The 22118-nt window shown below is 45.5% G+C and overlaps 2 protein-coding genes across 4 annotated transcripts in view; one reads left to right on the forward strand and one right to left on the reverse strand.

The window, feature by feature from the left end:
• The window catches only part of LOC147608123 (thiosulfate sulfurtransferase 16, chloroplastic-like), a 39917-nt gene extending 19658 nt beyond the window's left edge, over nucleotides 1-20259 (forward strand). The window contains exons 2-7 of one of the 3 annotated variants that reach the window (XR_015264607.1): nucleotides 3457-3564; nucleotides 3776-3849; nucleotides 18870-18940; nucleotides 19035-19088; nucleotides 19993-20162; nucleotides 20199-20259. Coding sequence is in view for 2 of the 3 variants with exons in the window: in XM_086789933.1 (XP_086646059.1) it covers nucleotides 3457-3564; nucleotides 3776-3849; nucleotides 18870-18940; nucleotides 19035-19088; nucleotides 19953-20033 (388 nt within the window). In the remaining variant the exon portion in view is untranslated. Of the gene's footprint in view, nucleotides 1-3456; nucleotides 3565-3775; nucleotides 3850-18869; nucleotides 18941-19034; nucleotides 19089-19952 lie in introns of all 3 variants that reach the window. The other 2 variants (XM_086789933.1, XM_086789934.1) reach the window with 2 other exon arrangements.
• On the reverse strand, nucleotides 8534-10069 carry LOC147608124 (uncharacterized). Its single transcript, XM_086789859.1, has one exon. The coding sequence runs from the start codon at nucleotides 9287-9289 to the stop codon at nucleotides 8534-8536; it is 756 nt and encodes a 251-aa protein (XP_086645985.1). The 5' UTR covers nucleotides 9290-10069.
• Nucleotides 20260-22118: the final 1859 nt, after the last annotated feature.

Consider the following 22118-nt stretch of genomic DNA (forward strand, 5'->3'; position numbering starts at 1 on the left):
CTGCGTGCGAAGGGAAAGACGCAATCCGTGGAGCCTGGTCTCCTGGGCTGAGAGAAAACTACTCATGGTCTCGGTGACGAATAAGAAGAGGTAAGGTGCCAAAGGACAGCCTTGCCGAACCGAGCGGTAAAGGGAGAATTTGTCGCCAGGGGCTCCCTGAATGAGAACGTGGCTGTGTGCTGCTGAGTAAAGTCCTGAGACACCAGGAATCCACTCCATGGGGAATCCCATCCGGTTCATCGTGCCCTCCAGAAAGCTTGAATCCACTCCATAGGGAATCCCATCCGGTTCATCGTGCCCTCCAGAAAGCTCTAATCCACTCCATGGGGAATCCCATCCGGTTCATCGTGCCCTCTAGAAAGCTCGAATCCACCCTATCATAAGCTTTCTCAAAGTCTAGGAGTAGCACTATGAGGTCTTGCTGTCGCATCCTGGCCAAAGCTGTCGCTTCCCAAAAGGTGAAAATGTTGTCCAGAATGCTTCAGCCTCCGATCTTGAACAAAGCCGGTTTGAGTGTCATGAATCAAATTCGGGAGAAAGGGCTGAAGTCTCCTGCTGATTGCCTTGGCCAAGATCTTATAGGCGGTCCCTAGAAGAGTGATGGGTCTCCATTGTCGGATCTCCAGTTTGTCACCACCCTCCTTGGGAATGAAGTGAATCAAGCCCTTTGAGAGCCTCTTTGGCATGGCACTTGTGATCATAATCTCATTGAAGGCAGCTCGAAGGCCGCCTTCCATGAGGTCCCCGTGACAAAGAAAGAAAGAGACTGGAAGCTGGTCTGCCCATGGGCATTTTCCCCTGGTTAATGCCGTCAACTCCTCTGCCAACTCCTCTGCGCTATGAATGGAGTTAGTAAGTAGGACTGAAGAGAGGGGGGAACCACCTCTTTCGTGTGTTGCTAGACCTTCCATGAGGTCCCCGTGACAAAGAAAGAAAGAGATTGGAAGCTGGACCGCCCCCGGGCATTTTCCCCTGGTTAATGCTGTCAACTCCTCTGCTGTGAATGGAGTTAGTAAGTAGGACTGAAGAGAGGGGGGAACCACCTCTCTCCTGTGTTGCCAGACCCTCTCGCACGCATCCATCACATGTGGGGATAATGGGGCACCTGTGAGGAGGGAATGGAAGAAATCAGTGGCGATGGCTCTCACATGGGGGGGGGGGGGGGGGGGGGGGTCAGAAACAATAGCTCCATCCTGGCCACGCAGCCTGCGAATACCATCTCTCCTCTTGTGGGGACCAGCTATCTCGAAGAAGTCTGTTGTGGCTTTGTCCCCAGCCTGGGTCCAGAATGAAGCTCTGGCATGGTATTTGTACTCCATCCTCCTCTCCTCTATGGATCTAATCTCCGTGCAGGCGACAGCAAGTTGACTCTCAATCCATGGGCTATCTGGGGAACACTCTTGAAGCGGCTGTAAAGAGGCTAGGCCCCTCCTCAGACTCCGCTCCTGCTCCCGAAATCCCTTCAATCTACTCTGGGTTGCCTCCTGCAAAGAAACCGTTGATCTCCCCTAGGCCAACATTGAGTGTGCATGCAACAGAGCCTGAGGTAAAGTCCGGTCCCATCCAAATATGCTCTATCCTGTTGCAGATCTTGAAGTCCTGAATGAGGCTGTCCGGAATCCTAGAGCTCACATGCCTGTCGTGCCGCCAGGGTCCTCAAGGGACATAATAACCGGGGTGTGATATGAAAAAGAAGTGCCTACCAAGATACCAATCATGCCCCCACGGCTGCAAGCCCACTCATCAACGTAGAACCTGTCAAGTCTAGAAAGGTTGGGGTCGGTGCTCCTCCTATCCGATCTCGAGAAGCTGAGGCTCCCAGGGCTGCACCCAAACTTTGGCAAGTGCCAAGGGTCCTGTCCCCTAAGTACCAGTATCATCTCCTCCTAGGCAGAGCACTCTGCTCCTGAGATTGTGGCTGGACCGCCTCCAAGTCTGTCCTCCTCTGCCTCTATCATGTTGAAATTGCCACCCATTTGTGCTGAAATTTTACGTCATGTCTTTTATCTAGTTTGTTGTTGTACCTGAGCATGAACGTTCCCTCTTTGATCTCTTTGCCTGTTGGTAACTTCCCATCAAATTTTGTTTTCCTTTGAAGCTGTAAAGCCTCTGTCTGACTCATGGCATCTTGTCTTTTGAGCTGCAAATCAACTAGGTTTAGCATCCTATCTGACATCTCCTCTCCTGGTATAGCACATATCTTTTTTAAATACCACATACTAGACACATCAAGCCCAATAGGATGCAAGGCCTCTTGTCCATATACTAGATGGAATGGAGTATGTCCCGTAATCTGTTAGGTACATCTGTAAGCCCAAAGTGCACCATCTAATACCTTACCCCAATGCTTTGGATTACCCTCAACATGTGACAATTATATTATAACCATCAATAATTCAATACCTCCCCCATGTTAGAAGTCATCTCCTGTCTTTATGTTGACACCAGGGCCTTTGTTGTGGGTGTGCCCGCCCTAGTAGGTGTTGTCTCATTTTTCCCCATATTTTTCCCATTTTTCCATGGCTTGGGGGGGCAGTCATGAGCTGGCAGGCGCATCTCTTCTGGCCGACTGTACACGTCTTCATTTTTGACCTGGCTGACTCAAGTTTGCTGGCCGACTGGTCTATGAGGCTGGTCGTGGAGATTTGTCCCTGTCGGCTGCCTCTGGAGCAGGCCGACTGCTGCATGGGGTCCATATAAAATGGAGGACCCCCACAGCCCTTGCCATTGTGTATCATTCATTCGGGATTCTTGTGTATATACAGAGTTCATACCCAGCCACTCTCTTGTCTGCATTTTTTCTCTTTTTGCTCCCGGTTCAGTTTGTTGCAAGCTGGCGTTTATCTTCTATGTGGGCCTCTGTTCAGCATGGAGTCCTGCACGTGTTTGCTCTCAGTTGTGTGTCTCATATTCCGCTGCGCATTCCGACACCCCAATGTAATATAGTCAAGAATTTAGGCATTGTATTATCAAAAAGCACTAGATTTATCAAGTTAGAACATCACGTAGGCCTTCGGTGTTGCAAGATATGGCAAAGTGATCAATGCTAGCCTTTTTTTGCAAAAAATATTGTAGCTCATTGTAAAATTTATGGTTTTAATGCCACTAAGCCTTCTTCAGATGCTTGTAGCTCTCCACCCAAATAGCACGATAAGTTGTACCCAAGATAACCTCAGTCCTATGGAGAGTGTGCCAAAAGACCCACAATGTTCAACACCCCCTCTCTGGTATTGAATCTTTTTTGACACAAGGGACCCTTCTTTTGGCTCCAACTTACGAGCTCTTCAATATAAAGAAAGACTGAACGATTTCACCTTCTAACTAGTTAAGTCCTGGTCATAGAGTCAAACTCACCATCCAAAAAGATTGACTTGTCATGCAGTATATGCAAGTTTTTTAGTTGGAATTTCCTGCGTAGCTGCAAATTTTTTATTTTTTTATTCGATGCAAGAACAGGATGATGTCATCAGAGAGGGATAACCAGCCATCTCCAGTGTTCAGGGCTGTATCAGTTCAAGTTGCCCGTGAGTTACTCAATGCACGGCATCATTACCTTGATGTCAGGTAACATGAACTTAGTCAATCGGTCCCAAAGTTTAGAGTTTAAAAAGCATCATTTTGACAAGCATCTTACTTCTGTTGTGTTAGCCTTCTGTATTGTATGTATGACTGGCAATTTTTATAAACTCTCTCGGAATGAAGAATGTGCTTGTCTTGTTTACATTTTTATATAATCTTTTTTTAAATAATTTGTGTTCTTTGTCTTTGCCGTCAGAACTGCTGAGGAGTTTGCAGCAGGACATATAGAAAGTGCTGTCAACATTCCGTACATGTATAGGGTGGGTTCAGGTATATTGATCAGTAGAAGTGCATGCCCACGTGATTAAAATTGGAGATAAGTTTGACACTATGCAAGTTGGCTAGCTCTCCTCCCTAGTTTTTGTGACCTATGAAGAGACCCGTTTGGACTTGTACCAACCATTTACCTATTGGAAGGCCATTTTCACCACTTTGCCAGCCTATTTCTTCCTGCGAACTGTTACCTTTCTTTCTGTTTTCCCACTACCGGGTATCCATAGACTTTGTGGGCTGTGAATTTAGGTACCTTCACATTGATGGCAACCTCATAATCTAACTCTCTCTATTTGGCACCAGTGTGCTGAAGGAGGTCCCCAGCCCAAAATGGTGCACCTTACATAAATGCTGGTCTGGCAGTTGAACAAAAAAAGAGTGTCTTGGTTTGAATCGGGGCCTGAAAACATTATCACCCAATTATGCAAACCTCTTACCAGTCATGATGTCGCCGCTGATTCATTAATAATTTTGGGCCTGAGAAAAGGACTTCTAAGTATGTGAATGCTTATGCAGTCTCTGTTAAGGATTTATTTAGCAAGGTTGACTCATAAGGCCTTTTTCTTGGCAAAACTGGGGTTGCAGCCCTTCAGCAGTGTGCATGAGAAGTATATTGCGTCATCTGCTTTAAAAAAAGACAGAGACCATTGAGTTTAGAGCCATCGATTGGGAAATCAAACACATTTACATATGAAAAGGTGACCAGGCCTTGAAAATAGACTTGAAAACAGGGAAGACTCACCCAATGGGTCCAGGCATTCTCGTAGACGAGTTCGATACAAGCTTTCAGACTGCTTTGGTGAACATTTGCAAATGCTGCAAAGGACTTCTAAGTATGTGAATGCTTATACAGTCTCTGTTAAGGATTTATTTAGCAAGGTTGACTCATAAGGTCTTTTCCTTGGCAAAACTGGGGTTGCAGCCCTTCAGCAGTGTGCATGAGAAGTATATTGCGTCATCTGCTTTAAAAAAAGGCACAGACCATTGAGTGTAGAGCCATCAATTGGGAAATCAAACACGTTTACATATGAAAAGGTGACCAGGCCTTGAAAATAGACTTGAAAACAGGGAAGACTCACCCAATGGGTCCAGGCATTCTCGTAGACGAGTTCTATGTTGGAAATAAGTGCACACTAGGTGTACTATTTCTCTAGTCTAGTTTCAGTTAAGTCTTTGTGTCTTGAGTCTAGTGCCATGTGGCACCTCTACATTTATCCCATAAGTGAGTCTACTCAATCTTGTACTTCTCACCTATAAATTGTAGGTGTCACATCAATGAAAGCATCAATCTTGTGTCTTGTCTACACTCATCTCAAGGTAACTCTTTGTCTTTCATTTGTTTGTGTTCTTGTTTCATTTCTAGTTTGCTCTTGCTTTCATATTTCCTTCATGGTATCAGAGCCATGGTTTTAGGGTTTCCCTGTTTTTTCTCTCCAAGCCGTCCCACTCAATTCAGCGCAGCCCGTTGGTGTTTGCTTGGTTCAATTCTCTCTCCTGTTTTTGATCTGTTCGGTGCAAAGCCTCCATCGCCATGGACCTCAGGACACGCTCTAACACATGGGCCTCTCTCTCTCTATCAAGCAATGGCGAATCAAGAAACCTCTACTACTGTCGGGACAGTGGTAGGAGGAGCTCCGACATCAGCGTTAGCATCCTCACGGGCAGCTGCTGGTCGGCATTATTCTGCCCGCCACAGAATTCTGACCGCCCCTGTTTTCCATCAGTTCTGCCTCGCCATACTCCAGTTTGAAGGGTTCCTGTTTCTTCTTGACGATGTTCTTCATCTACTCCATCAGCATAAGGCTCTTCATTATGGTGCGAATCTTTTCCTTCAGCTGGGCGACTCTTTCTCTTGATGGCATCTCTCTAGGTGCAGCTCGTGCTGCCCCTACCCTCATCGCTGCCCTGATCTTCCCCTTCGTTTTTTCACATAGTGGCAACATCTACAGCAGCAGCTCAAGGCATAATTTCAGATCTGCCTGCCCATGTCAGGCCTATGCATCTCTACCTTCTCTCTCTCTACTGCCGGCGGCCTGTCCTTTAGTATTACACATGCAGCAGCTACCCACGCACTCTCTTCTTCATCAACATGCCTTCTCAAGTCGTGGACCTCCTGGACATTCAACTCATGCAACAACTCGTCATTTTTGGATCTCTGGTCTTCTCGACATCAGCTCAACACCTCCTTTTGTGAAGGTAAACTCCAATGCTGATTTTGGACCTGATGTGCAACATCTATGCAAAAGGCATTTTCCCCTTTGTTATTTCCCATTTTCTCTTCATCTTCACATGTGGGTTAGCTGTCCATTGGACCAGCCAGACCTGCAGCAGCAAATTTAAAGCAGAAATCAAGTGTATGTTGTGTTCTATTTTCAGTCTACTCTCTATCTCTTGAAAAATAAAAATCTCAGTTCTGAATTTTATTTACTTCTCTATCTTGTACGGGATTAGACACTGCCAAATCTGGTAAGACCTTCCCATCTCTCTCATAATTATCTATGCTATCTACCACCATTGATCACCAATGATGTAGATCATGGGGTAATATCCTGTCTATTTGTCTACATGGACTTATCTTTGTCCCTATCCAAGAGGCACCCCTGCATTACCCACTCTAGCAGGAGGATTGACCTTGAGGAGGGATCATCTATCAAGGTCCATCTCTCTGTCTATCTACAATTAGTCAGTCTCTCTGTCTATGTGTCTATCCTGTGTGTCTATCCTGTCACATGTCTTTGACACTCTATCTATCAGTCTACATGTCTCTCTTTTGTGGATTAGCTACCCACATTATCTTGGCATTTTTTTGTCTCTGTCCCCATTTATCTTCTATTTGTCAGTCTCTCTCATGTCTATCTGACATTCTCTCTCCGGACCACTCTACTCGCTGATTGTCTCTCTCTCTGTCTGTCTATGATCCACTCTTGTCCCTACCCTTGTGGACCCATATGAGGATATCACTTGAGGAGGGGTGTCTCAGGATCTTTTGTCTCTCATGTCTTGTCTCTCAGTCTATCAGTCTTTATGTTTGTCTTCTAGTCTTGTCCATCTTGTCTTCTAGCTTGTCTCTCAATCCTTGTCTAGTCTCTCTGTCTTGGTCTTATCTTTTGTCATGTCATAGTCTTGTCTTTTTGTCTTCCTCCTAGTGTCCACTTAAGGAGGGTGTTGGAAATAAGTGCACACTAGGTGTACTATTTCTCTAGTCTAGTTTCAGTTAAGTCTTTGTGTCTTGAGTCTAGTGCCATGTGGCACCTCTACATTTATCCCATAAGTGAGTCTACTCAATCTTGTACTTCTCACCTATAAATTGTAGGTGTCACATCAATGAAAGCATCAATCTTGTGTCTTGTCTACACTCATCTCAAGGTAACTCTTTGTCTTTCATTTGTTTGTGTTCTTGTTTCATTTCTAGTTTGCTCTTGCTTTCATATTTCCTTCATTCTATACAAGCTTTCAGACTGCTTTGGTGAACATTTGCAAATGCTGCAAAAGTTGCTGGATAGTGAAGATGAAGACTTGTAGGCTGTAATATGAGCAACACTTGGAGCCTGACGACTTCCAGGATTGGGTTCATGTTCTGGGAACCATGGACACTCTCCTATAGAAGCTTGGGACAAGATCTGCATGACTGGACATGATGGAGATAACATCCTTGTTCATGCTAAGTGCAACATATCTTTTGGGAGCTAATAGCCAAGGAAGAGGAAACCACACAAGAGGCTTATGAGGTATGTTCTCCCCATGGAGATCGACCATTATTGGCTTTGTGAATCGCTAGGTCAAGGCCATAGACTCGCATGAGAAACAAAGGCTACAGAACGAAAGACGCAGGGCACACCTTGAGGCACTTGTGCGACATAAAATGAAGAAGCCGTAGGTCCGGAAGCATACAAATCTTCGTACACATCGTTGACCTCCATGGTGCGGCGCGGAAATTGAAACAATGATGAAACCCGCTCGCCTTGAGTTAGAATTTCCTCAAGAAGACCAAATAACTGTGGCCAGCCCTAGTTGACAATGGACCTAGCCTAGGAAGAGCTCAATGCGACTTCAGAGCCGGGAAGCTCTTACGGAGACCAAGGGAGGAGAGGATTTGCTGAGTATGCTACAAAGAGGTTGAGAAAGAGGAGCATTACATATGTCGTTTCCCAATATACTATGAGATATGCGGGAGGTTTCACTGTCTTTTCCATGAGGGATTTGGTCCACTCTCTAGCATCATTGACTTCCTGAACGAGCGTTGCCTAGGGCTCTTCCTGCTCGAGCTCTGCAGACACAGGGACACTTTCTAGGATTATTGACTTCCCAGACCAGCATTGCCTAGGGCTCTTCCTGCTCAAGCCCCGCAGACACAAGGACACTTTCTTGAGAGAGTTTTGGCCCCAGCCACCCCGACCCCTCCCTCGCCAGCCAAACATACCACCTCTCCCTGTGGTATGAGTCCGTAGTAGCAGTGCCTCTCTGTGGCGCTGTCTCTAGCAAGACCTGGCCAAATCTGCGCTGGTCTGCGATCTGGCGGAGTGAGGGATGTCCACTGAAGATGTTGGTGTATCTCTCTCTAATGTCACTATATGCTCTGCATCTGCATACATAATGCTCCTCACTCTCAACCTCCTCGTGGCATAGTCTGCATATCCTCTCTGCTCTGGGGATCCGTGCTGCCCTACTTGCCTCCTCAATCTCAAGCTGGTGTGATGACACTCTGAGCTGGCCAATCGCCACTCAGGCACTGTGACTCGTGAGGCATGTACACATCCATATATCTGGGTCGCTGAATAAATCCATCCTCTGAGATGCTTATAAAACAATCTCTGTAGTGTAGCATCTTCGTACGCAGGGGCTGGTGGGGTGTGATCCATGTCTGCCTCATATAGCGCTGCAATAAGTCCTGTCGCATAACTCTGTTCCTCTCATTGTGTGAGAGCTGCATATGTGGAGCATTAAGATCATACTGAAGAGGTGGTAAGTGATCTATGTCCCACCCACACTGGGTCAATAGCTGTATCATCTGTGCATACCATGATCCTGTGTCACCAGCCTCAGCTAACTGTCTGGATGCCTCAAAAGGTCTACGGGACAATCTGTCCGGAGCCATGGCTCGCACTCCATGAATAAAGCAGACCACCTGGAAGAGAGCCTCTACTAGCATGGGTGGTGTAGCAAACTCTGCTCTGACAATGTCATGTGGTACAGATGGTTTGCTGCGAATCATCCGTGAGAGCATCAGAACCTGGGGTCTCTCGATCTGTGTCCAAGAGGAGGCCGAGAGTCCGGGTGCCCATATTGCCGCTGCATACATCGGTGCGGGTGTGACCAGAGTGTTGAATAGCCACCCCTTCGTGCGGGGCTCCTGAAAGTGTGCCTGGTGGCACTGTTGCTCAAGCATAGCCAGGGCAGCATATCCTCGTGTCAATCTGTCTCTGGCTGCTCGTGTCATAGAGAAGCGCCCTGCTGTACTAGCAAATGTAATCCCCAGGTATACATATGATCCACCACCTCAACCTGGCCTCTTGCAAGAGTGAAGATCGCCTGTCGTCGGATCTGCCCCGACGTATGGAATATCATAACCTTGGTTTTCCCAAGGTTCACTGTCAGCCCTCTTTGTGTACAGAAATCATCTAAAACCTGTAGATGTAGCTGTAGTCCCTCTTGTGACTCTGACACTAGAATGATGTCATCAGCATATAGCATAATGTGGACGGGTGTCCCTGAGATGTCGATCCTGCCTCCTCCTCCGCGTAGAATGAAATCAGCCACCTCATATCGATGTAGAGCCCAAAGAGAGTAGGGGAGAGTGGGCATCCTTGCTTCACACCAATGGTGCTAGCAATGGTCTCAGATAAGCCTCCTGGGCATCGTACGCGTCCCAATACCTGCTCATATAATGCATAGATGCCCCATGTCATCTTTGTGGGTATCCCCAATGACTGAAGTCGCTGGAAGAGTCGCTCTCGTGGCACTGTATCAAAGGCTTTGCGGAAATCCACAAAGCAGCAGTAAAGCCTCCTCTTCCGCGCCTTCGCCTGATCAATCAGGCAACGCAGAGTGAAGATGTGGTTGATAGTAGAGAAGGCCCGTCTAAAGCCTGCCTAGCCAGGAGCGCGTAGCCCCTCGCTCTCCGCGTATGTACTCAGCTCTGCCTCTAGCACTGCTCCATATAGTTTGGCCAGTGTGTGGCCAATCACGATCGTCCTATAGTTGCCGGGATCTGTCATGTCCCCAGCTTTGTGGATAGGCGCTATAGTGTGCATGGTTCACTCAGCTGGGAGACCCTCAGCTAGTGCCTTGAGAGAGAGAGAGAGAGAGAAGCTTTTAATGTCATAGGAACAATCCTAAGAGACTGAAATGATCTATCTGACGGGAAGTGAGATTCGAACACAAGACGTGTTGAATATCAACTCCATGAGCTAACCACTTCTGCCACATTCGGGTGGCAGAAGAGTGAGCCCATTTTTGTTTATTTACGCACACACCTGATGAGAGAAACTTTTAACGTCGTAGGAACAATACCAAGAGACCGAAACAATCTATTCGACGGGAAGTGAGATTTGAACATAGGAAGTGTAAAATATCAACCCCATGAACTAACCACTTCTGCCACATTTTGGTGGCAAAAGGGTTAGCCCATTTTTGTTTATTTACCCACACTCCCAATAAGAGAAGCTTTTAACGTTGTAGGAACAATCCCAAGAGACCGAAACGATCTATCCGATGGGAAGTGAGATTCGAACACAGGATGTGTTGAATATCAACTCCATGAACTAACCACTTCTGCCACATTTGGGTGGTAGAAGGGTTAGCCCATTTTTGTTTATTTACCCACACCCGATGAGAGAAGCTTTTAACGTTGAAGGAACAATCCCAAGAGACCGAAACGATCTATCCGACGAGAGAGAGAGAGAGAGAGAGAGAGAGAGAGAGAGAGAGAGAGAGAAATGAAATGAAATGTTATATTAACGTCTTCAAAAGGCCAAAGTGACCTAGTAGACCAAAGTTACAACCATATGACATTTGATACACTATTTGGAAAAGAAAAGAAAGGACTGAAGGTAAGTATCTAGCCCTACAATACATCAGTAGGGAGCATCCGGAAGCAGCAACTAGGGAGAGTGGGAAGCTAATGCTACAATCAAAATGGGATACATGAGTACATGGATACATGAATACATGAATATGGGGGAGTACAAAAGTGACAGTGAGTACAACAGTATATGGCTGGAGTGGTAATCATCCTAGGAGCTCTAGCATGGGTCTTTGCCGGATGGCCTGGATATCTGCCATAGTGAGATGCCTGGTTGGACGAGCCCGATGCCTCGCAATGATGCTCTGAATCCTCCGGTGTAGGCATCGTCTCTGATGTAAGGATCCACGAACCCTCGGGCGTTTGGATCTGCCCAACTGGATAGCTCTCAAATGATACTCCATGTTATTAAAACCACCCAAGTACATGCTTTTATAGGCATCAAGCCTTATCTTTTGACCAAAACTAAATAAGGGTTGTTCACACCTACTAACTATGAAATACCCAACTATTTTAGGGAGCCAAAATGGTTGGGCATATGATGCACTAGCTTTTCCCAACATTTAGTGCTCATAGAATGTCATGTGCATGCACATGGACATGCTAATCCCAGGCTAAATCCCTGATTTGCAGCAAATAAACAAATAGTTTAGTGAGTCATGCCAAGGCCAAACAAGCATAGAAGACAATCCAATGGTCAAGGACTCTGTCGGCCAGATCTGAAGTGTGTAGGGAGTAGGTTGGCAGCGTATAGCATTTATGGGGATTTTCTGCTGGTCCGACCAGCAGTTGGCCAACTGCTTAGGCATGCTTGGGCCTATAAAAGGCTAGCCCATAAGTCATTGTGGGTATCACACTCCCTATGGAGTGGGGTCCTGGATTAGAGTTTTTGATTACCCTTTTAGGAAGGTGAAAGGCCACAGTTTTTGTATCCTTTTTGTACTCTTATGAATATACTGAAAATACAGTCCTCTCTCTCTCTCTCTCTCTCTCTCTCTCTCGCTCGCTCGCTGGTCCTCTGGTTCGCTGTTCGCTGGTGCGTGCTGCTGCTTGCTTCTCGCCCACCGCCCTCGCCCTCGCCCTCGCCCTCGCCCTCACTTCTCACCCACCCTCCTCGCCCTCCCCTTCGCCTACCCTCCTCACACTCCCCTCTCACCCACCCTCCACTCTTGCCCGGCCCCCCCCCTCGCCCTTGCCTACCTCCCCCCCCCCCCCCCCCCCCCCCCTTGCCCCTAGTCGCCAGCCCTCTCTCCCTCTCACACAAGCACTCCTGCCTCGCCTGCTGTGCCCAGCCCACCCCGCCATCTCTCTCTCTCTCTCGGAGGAGCCACCAACGTTGAAGAGGAGTAGCCAATGCTGAGAAAGTAACAACATGGACGAAGAGGAGATTGTCGCCGAACTCAGAGGAGCCGCCGATGCTGCATTTCATACACTGGTAAAGTCCCCTTCTGTTAAGAAGTTTTATGTGAGAAAAGGTAGTGAATGGACACTCTCCCCGGGGTCAAAGCGGCTGGGGAAGACATCCAAGAGAATCGATGAAGCAATGTATGATGAGATACACAGATTGGTTAGGACAGAGATACGCCTCCTGCGTGAGGAAGTTAAGCAAGAAATGCAGCAAGAAACACATGCTTGTTTGGCTGAAACATATGCAGACATGTATGCAAAGATGAAGGGCGAGATGCAAGCCCAAGTACGGGCAGAACTGTAGGTTGTACAAACTTTCATGCAAGCTGAAATCAGAAAAGAATTGCAAGAGGAAATGCATGCAATGATTGCAGAGAAAGACAATATGATCTTGGAATTAAGGGTAGAGCTAAATGCATGCAAGGAAAAGTTAGACCATCAAAATGAGGGACAAGGCATGGCTGCAGCACCTCAAATGCAGGAGGAAATAAAAGAACTGAAAATACAGGTGGAGAAGGAGATAAAAACCTTCGCCGAGGTTGCACAGCACACCAAGGCGGAGGTGGAAGAAAATGAGGGTACTTCGAGGACACTTTTAAAGGCCGGGATATTGCCATGTATACAGAGACACACCAATGTGCAGGGAGTAAATTACCGGAGGTTCCTGGGTATAGATGGGAATCAGTATGTCGACCCCAACCACGCATAGTATTGGGGACTAGAGGAAGTGGGGGGGTAGCAGTACTGTTAAGGGAGGACTTACGGGAGGCAGTACATGTGATGCATAGAGGTGCAGACGCACGCTACATGTGGATCAAAGTGAGCACAAATAGACCTCGGGACATTTACATTACAGTATGCTAATTCCCACCGGCACATTCCAGATACGCTACGCTGGGAGAATCACCATATATGCCGCTGTACGAGGACATCATGAGATTTGCGAGCTTGGGAGATGTACTACTATTGGGGGACTTTAATGCACGTACAGGCCCGGAACAATCAGCTCTGTATGCTACGGATGAGCCCATGTACTGCGAACTAGCAACGGATGAGATGGGGATGCAGAGATCTACCCAGGACACAGGAGAGGTGACAGAATATGGGAGACACTTTCAGCTTTGGTGAGTGCACATGGGCTAGTTATCTATAATGGCCTATCCCGTTGGCCAGGTTCAGATGCTCTCACATGTTGGAACAAAAAGGGAGGAGCTAGTACAGTGGATTACCTGATGGGCTCACCTACCTTGATACATGATATACAGGATCTCTCCATTTCGGGCAGACCCATTGGGATAGCAGCAGACCATGCATATTTGACATTTTCTGTGACTTGTGGATATGTTAGAGGCACACCACCCTCTAGTTATACCAGATATCCAAGATATCACTTTACTTGGGAGACCTCTAGGGTATATGGCAATGTAGTATATGATGGTCTGTTCGCTCTTGACCCGAGCAGTCCACTTGATGAGCTTACGAAAGAGTTGACAGATGTATTACATGGTTCAGCAACATATGCTTTCCCGTATACCCCCCTCTTTCTACCCCTCCTTGCCATACGGCCCCACAGAATGGTTGGTACGATGACGAATGTTGCGAGACTCGTGACCACTTGCAGCAGGAGATCACCCTTGGCATCCACACACATAGACAGGCTAGAACGCTCTTCAAACACCTTGTGTGGAAGAAGAAGCGGGATTACCTGGCGAAGCTTGAGATGGAGATATACCAACTATTTTTGGGGCAGGACAGCAAGAGGGCGTGGAAGATGTTCCATGAGCGATAGCGACCCACACCTATCACAACACCTGAGGCATGGCATGAATATGCAAGAACTTTATATGAAGTACTAGGGCAGCCCCCATCCCTCATCCGTCAGCGACTCGCCTGGATCATAGTACTTTTGTCACCATTTGGGATGGTTTTGGATGCTATTGACAGTCTACTGCTAGTACACATGTTTAACAGGGCCATTTGTGAAGGTTTCCCAGATAGTTGGTCGGCACATACTATTGTACCTCTATTTAAGAGTGGTGACCCCATGATACTAGGGAACTACAGGACCATCATGATTGGCCATTGCTTGGCCAAGATATTCGGATCTATTTTGGATCGAGAGCTAAGTAGATGGGCTGAGACACATGGACTCAGAGCACCTGGGCAGTCAGGTTTCAGACTAGGTTTCACGACTTTGGATCACATATATACCCTTAGGGCTCTCATTGAGGAGGGACGAGCACGGGGGAAGAGGATATATTGCTGCTTTGTGGACTTCCGCAAAGCCTTTGACACGGTGCCACGTGCCAGACTCATGAGGAGATTGCATGACATTGGTGTTCCTGAGGAGATGCAGTGGGGCATTTATGCATTATATGAGGCGGTGATAGGCAGAGTACGGACTCCCGGAGGCATGTCGGATACAATGACTAGCACCATTGGGGTGAAGCAGGGATGTCCACTGTCACCCACCCTTTTTGGACTTCACATTGATGAGATATCCGACTACATTGACAGGATGGGGGGGCAGGGGGCCAGTCTGGCAGGGATTTGGATACCCATAGTGCTATATGCCGATGACATTGTACTTATTGCAGACTCCCCTGAGGGTTTGTAACAACATTTGGATGCTTTGCAGTCGTTTTGTGCAGATAGGGACCTCACAATGAACCTTGGGAAGACTAAGATTATGGTCTTCAATACCGCACAGGCCTAGGTGACTAGATCCAACCATCAGTTCACTTTTAGAGGCGAATCAATGGAGTGCACTAAATCATGTGTGTACCTAGGAGTCACATTCAGCGGACCACAGTTCTCTATGAGGTAGGCAGCAGAGGCTAGATTGGCATGTGGATATGCAGCCCTAGGGGCACTAGAGAGACAATGTGCCTACATTCAATTTCATGAGCCACGCACCAAACTCTAGTTGTTTGACACATTGGTCACACCTACACTCTTATATGGCTCACCCATATGGGGACCCAGCCTCTACCACACGAGGAGGGAGCTACTTGTTGACCAGGTCGGCGGACCAGAGAGAGATTTCTATGATGGATGGCAGGTACTAGAGAAACCACTGGTGACTATGATCGCACGCATGATTCGGAGCAAACCATCGGTACCTCATGAGATTGTCAGAGCAGAGATAGGAGCCGCACCAGTGGTTACTGAAGCCCTGTTCCAGTCAGTGACAATTTTGCAGAGGATATGGGAGCTTCCCAGACACAGATACCCACACCTAGCACATATCTCTTCCAGGCAGTTAGCAGTAGACGACCATACACGATGTTGGTACACCCAGATGTGTACCTGGTTGAGATTAGATGGCATGACGATTGATGCACTCCCTCCATTTGATTACAGCTTGGACTGCCCCTTCTTGGACCTTAGACGCTCTGAGCAGAATAGGGTGATCAGGAAGGACATCGTGAAGCTATATGTAGAAAGGACATGGTCCACCCCCCCTACCACTAGGCACGAAGATGGCCCACTATCGGGACCATTTTCTACATCTCTCCCCAGATGGCTTTGTGACGTGCCATCTCTCACATGGCATTTGCAGTGCCATTGGACAGATCCGCACTTCATCACATCAGCTGAGGGTAGAGACTGGCAAATACAAGGGGATGAAGCCAGAAGACCGCACTTGTTAGCTGTGTCACCAGGAAGTGGAGTCAGAGGAGCACTACATATGCCGATGTACTGTGTACAATGAGATACGAGGGAGCATAGTTGTTTCTCGTACGCGTACAAACAGGTTCGTACGCACGAGTTGTACGGTACGATACCGTACGAATTCGTACGGTACGAGTTGTTTTTTTTCCCAAACTTTTTTTTTCCTTGAAAAAAACATTCCAAATGCTAAAAAAAAATAGAAACCCTGCTTTACGAAGATCCCAAATGCTCGCAATACTTCGCAACTTTCGTGTCCACTCAGTATTCCATATGGGGTTGTGGAGAGACCTAAAAAATCTGGCGAGGTAGACTGGTAGTGTACACTTGATTGGTAGGATGAGAGAATCTTGTTACATCACTTGGGGATCCCTGGTATAGGTAGGCTAGACAATTAGATTCTCAAGTTATGTACGAGGGAGAACATTTGGACATGGCCATTTTGATCTAGAGAGGAGTCCCTAAACTTATCACCCTAGATGCATTCCTCGTATTTGTGCAAGGACAATCCCTTAGTCATAAACGCTACACTGGGAGACCTTTGGTATTGCATTACCCATCCAGGTTCTTTTTTGGAGACAATCGGGAGATCCAACCGGGAGAGACACATATCCATGTACTGGTTTCTCAAGCACTGTAGACTCCTCCCCTCCCAACCTTCCCTCACATTCAAGCTTGAAGCTCCATAGCTTGTAAGTGTAAAAAATAAAAACCGTATTTTATCGTACGGTATCCGAAAATTTCATATCGTACCAAAAATTCCCGTATGGTATCGTATCGTACGGTATCGTATTTTCGTACCGTGACAACCATGCGAGGGAGGGTCTCTTCCGAGAGGGTTTTGGACCATTACGACATGTGATGGAGTTTGAGGATCAGAGGTGTTTGGGGCTTGTCTTATTGGAGCTTAGACGCCGTCGAGAGGCTCTCCTATGAGCCAGGACAGCACACCAAGATCCACCCCGCCAGCGAGCCATGGTAGATTTTTTTAAGGCCAGGACCACCCCGGCAGATACGACCAGGACCTCCACTACCCCCTCGGCGAGCCAGACGTCCCATAGACGTCCTTTAGGAGGAGTTACCCTTAACAGAGCCATAGCACTTTGTTGAGCGAGATGCCCACGCTTACCACGACCTTGTCCACGACCACTTCATCACGGGTGGATTAGAGCCATCATCACCCGCCACAGGAGACGACTGCCCTGCCACTTTAGTTTCTCTATCTTACAGCATCCCATGAGAGAGATACTGAGATGAGCAGATTACACCAATCTTATGCTAGTTGTAGATATTATACACTTTTGTACCTCAGTAGGAGTATTTTCCGTTCATAGCTATTTAGGACTGTTTTAGGACTTTTTTAGTCCTTTGTGTCTTACTTTTGATGAGACACCATCAGCTGTGTACTATGTTTTGGTCTCTCAGGCCACTTTGGCCTTTCGCAGACGTTAATATATCTTTCTTTCTTTCTTTCTTTCTCTCTATTCTCTGTCTGTGCTGTTGGTTCTTGCAGAGGTGTTCCTATGTAGTGCTTAGGACTGAAAGAAGACTACCCAGAGCTTCCACGTGTGACATTGGTATCAAAGCATCAGGCTCAACTATGCTAAGTGCTGTTGGTGTCCTAGAAGAAGTGCACAGGTCCAAGGAGTGAAATGCAACCAGTGGCAAGACCCCCAGAAGCTGGTTGGTGTCAGGCAAACCCAAGGGGAGCATTTCATGAGAGTTGGTAGCCAGTTGGGGCTGCCTGATAAGCTTTTATGGAGCACTCCAAGGGATGAAGTTCATCCAAGGTGTGGAGCCAAGGGTGCCCAGACCAGCTTTCGAGAAGAAGGATTCATGATTGTGTTCATGGACAGGGCAAGAAGGCAAAGGGACAAAGTGGAACAGATGCAAAGATCTCTACATCAGATTTGGAGGATTCAGAGACCTAAGGCAAGGTTTTAGTAAAAAGGTTGCTAGGAAGGGAAGAATGACACAGGTATGGGAGACCATATGTGGAGATAGGGGATGATGACAATCATCCAGGTTCGAAGTTCGGAAGTTGGAATCCCACATCATCAAGTTTAGCAGAAGCGGATGTCGTGTGCATGCACATGGTCATGCTAATCCCAGGCTAAATCCCTGATTTGCACCAGATAAACAGATAGTTTAGGGGCTCATGCCAAGGCCAGACAAGCACAGAAGACAATCCAATGGAGCAGTTGGCCAGTTGCTTAGGCATGCTTGGGCCTGTAAAAGGCTAGCCCATAAGTCATTGTGGGTATCACACTACCTTGTGGAGTGGGGTCCTAGATTAGGGTTTTTGTTTACCCTTTTGGGAAGGCCAAAGGCCACAGTTATTGTACCCTTTTTGTACTCTTATGAATATACTGTTAACCCTTTTGGGAAGGCCAAAGGCCACAGTTATTGTACCCTTTTTGTACTCTTATGAATATACTGAAAATACAGCCATCGCTCTCTCTCTATTCTCTGCCTATGCTGATTGTTCTTGCAGCAGGTGTTCCTATGCAGCGCTTAGGGCTGAAAGAAGACTACCCAGAGCTTTGAAGCAGCAATGGTAGGAGAGGTTTATGTTAATCCTTACCAGGCTACACTCCCGTGGACAAGTATGCTTCTTCGTCCTATTTCTGCAAACTCTTTTACCGGTGAAGGGTTTTTCCCCAAGGGTTGTGAACCTGGGTTTGGTACCAGATAGTATACACCAGCGGATACACTACAACTAAATAATATATATCCCTCAAAAAATAAAAGAAGATAAATCTGTTTCTACAGTCATCTTCAATTTGTGAGCCTAAATGTTTTCTGGTATATATGCCTTACAATGCAATGGTAGTCATAATTGGTGACATGGTGTGGTAGGCATAACTGGTGACATGAATGAAATAAAATGGTAATCAAATCAAGCTTGCCTTTGCAGGCATGACGAAGAACGTCAATTTTCTAGAGGAGGTTGGTAAACGGTTTGGCAAGGGTGATGAAATTGTCGTGGTGAGTTACATTTTTTGAAATAAAGGAATACTCGTGGCCACAAAATTCTCTACTCAAGAAGTTTTATAGATCCTTTCTTTTATTTGATTGATAGGGATGCCAAATGGGGAAGCGATCACAAATGGCTGCATCCGAGCTGGCTGCTGCTGTAAAAATCTTCTCCCTCGTTCATTAGTCATTAAGAATTTTTGTTCTTGTTTTTTTTTTTTCCGAGCAGGGGTCAAACTCGTGATCTCTTGTTGGAACTCTGACCCCCTAATTATCCCTTCTAAATGGGTTGAAGGGGGAGGAAAAGGGGGGGGGGTGGGGGGGAGGATTTTAGAAGGGTGGAAGGGGGAGGAGGGGGGGGGGGGATTTCCCAGCCTCGGCACCAAGTAACATGGGATCACTAAAGATCCCCTTCCATGTGGGATCAACGGTCACAAATGATCTCGCTGCCTGCACCATTTTTACGCTGTCGGATCTCGGTGTAAACTAGGGATGATAAACTCGGGAAAAAAGTAAACTAGGGATAGTAAACTAACTGTTGGATATCAGTGTAAACTAGGGATGATAAACTTGGGAAAAAAGTAAACTAGGGATAGTAAACTAAGGAGCAAGTAAACTAGGGTGTAAACTAGTGGTTAAAAGCAAAAAGAGGGACAGCAATGTTTGGGGATAGTGGTATAGTGGTTTAGAGCTTGTCTCTCTAAACTAGAGGTTTGGGGTTCGAATTCTAAGATCCTTTTGGCTATTTCAATTTTGGACTTTGAATTTTTTAGTTTGGTATCCCTCAATCCCTAGTTTACTCCTGTAAGTCGGTACATGAGCCTGCCTGAGGGGGTGGTATGAAAGGTGCCTTTAGGGAGGACGCCCATTCTAGAGTTGAGCACCTTCAACGCAGTCAGGCGAAGGGATGGGGGGGGGTGTTATGTTGCAAAGCTTCAGATGACTGAGTTAGGTACAAGAAACTCAGAAATGGGAGTATCCTTTTGTTTTAAAAACATGCCAATTTGCTTCCCTGATTGTGCAGGGTTTCACGGGATTGACAGACATGTCAGGTGGTTTTGCAGCTTGGGTACAAAGTGGAATGCCTACAAAAACAAACGTATGATGGTGGGCGTCATTGATGGTGCAAGCCATGTCTGTCTTCGATGTTGTATTTGTTGTATTCAATGTCTCTGCTGCCTATCTTAGTAGCATCCTTGGTCTCTCCTTTAGGCATTTGATTGACTCCCGTCTTTGTTGCTTATAAAAAAATTGATGTAACTATAAGAAATGTTGATCATTTGATGGAAGCCGTTAATCGCGTGAAGGCAATTGCTTACCTTAATGATAAACTGCTACATCTTCTCTTTTCTTCTTAATAAAAAAATGCACGTTGAAAGCTCAAGTCATTGAGTTTCGAGCATTTATCACAGTGTAGCACCATAACGAGCAAGTTCCTATGAAAATGCATTAAACCTCTAAATATGATCATGAGTGTCCCACCAGAAGAAAATTCACTTTCACTATCTTAAACATCCTAAATGAACAAGCATATTTAAGTACCCTAGAAGAGTTTGATTTTTCGTTGGTTGTGTTATCAAGTTGAGGGTAAAGTATCTTTGGCAATGCACCTCCCCAAGATGAAATCACCAAGTGAATCATTGTAATTGTTAAATTGGGATTATGTGCATATTGAGGATTGCTCAAGGGATTATTCACTAGCATCCTTTGGTAACCATGAGAGTAACGGGACGGGGTAAGAAAGATTTTTTTTGGTCCATTCCATCAATAACTAGCTAGATGTACTTTTCTAAAGACAATATTTTTTCCTATGATGCATTGCCTTCTTTCTCTCATTTGCTTGCTCATTCCTATGCATTTTTAGGGATATCTTGTTTTTTTTTAAAGTTCTATAGGACCATTTGTAGTCTTTCTTCAACTCTTTAAATTTGCACAAACACTGCATGCATCCGTTCTTATCTTTTTAGGGATGGATACATTACTGAAGTAAAACTTCCATAGCATTATAAAGAATGAGTAACTGCACACTTTGTCAAGGCAAGCATTTTCCGAACTTAAGGCAACTTTGAAAGCAATTTTGCAAACCATAGTAATGCTGAGGCTTTATCATTTATTAGAGATTATTAATCCATTGTGGGATTAACAATTGTCGCCACAAATATTCTACAACAAAAAGCAAAGATGCACACCAAAAGGATGGTACAATCAAGCTATGAAGCAATAATTTTCAAATCTATAACTTGGATGGGTGCTCGTAATGGTTCGATGGATGCTTATGGTGGTGATCATCCATTGTTGCGCATTAGTAATCTCTTGCATGTTTTGTTTGTTCTTGTTTTCCTTGTGAATGTATTTCTAGGATGAACTGAAATGGACCATAGCATTTTTGACATAGCTGTCGAGGCATTGTGCTTCTATAGTTTTTCTTCTTGATTTGTTATCTAGGGCAGGTGTGGTGAGTGATGTGTTTACTTCCCGCATACAATTAGAAAGATGTGTGAAGAAAACGAGAGAAAGAAAAGCAAATTATTTTTCTATGTTTTCTTTTTTTATCTTGCTTATATCTTTTGAGAATTTGTTTATTTAGTTGCTTTTTGTTCTTAGAATATAGTAGGAAGTAGCTAGATACATTAAGAATGCATAGTTGTAAACAATAGTTGCAGATGTAAGAGATTTTTGTAATTCTTTAGAAAATGTTTTGGATAAGCTTAGAGCTTATATCTAATTTTTTGTTTGATTTGTGTTGTTTTCTTGTAATAGAGTAGATAGATATATTAGCAAGGCATTAAAAAGACAAATGGAAAAAAATACAATTAAAAAATGATATGAAACTCTTGACTTTTATTAATTTTCTCTAATTTACTCATTTTTACGCTTAGTAGAGTCAAGAGATTAAATATCAAAAAATTGTTGTAATTGGATCTCATCGTGTTGAAAATCATAATACCCATCATTGGGAGAACCAAATTAAAAGTTTAGTTTATGAAAAATCATTAAAAATGCTAAAAGAAAGTTTAAATATGTAAACTGATTAGTATTTCACGTTGAATGGTCTTTCACACTCATGAAAAACTAGAGAGCCTTGTACGCCATGAAAATCTTCTTCCAAGATTCCCGCCGTGATTGTAGAGATTATATGGCCAAAAATAGAGAGTTGTGACCAGATATATCATTTCATTCAAAAATGAGT

This window comes from Cibotium barometz, chromosome 54, assembly GCF_041138505.1.
Source record: "Cibotium barometz isolate CiBa-2024 chromosome 54, ASM4113850v1, whole genome shotgun sequence".
In the NCBI taxonomy this organism is placed as follows: Eukaryota; Viridiplantae; Streptophyta; class Polypodiopsida; order Cyatheales; family Cibotiaceae; genus Cibotium; species Cibotium barometz.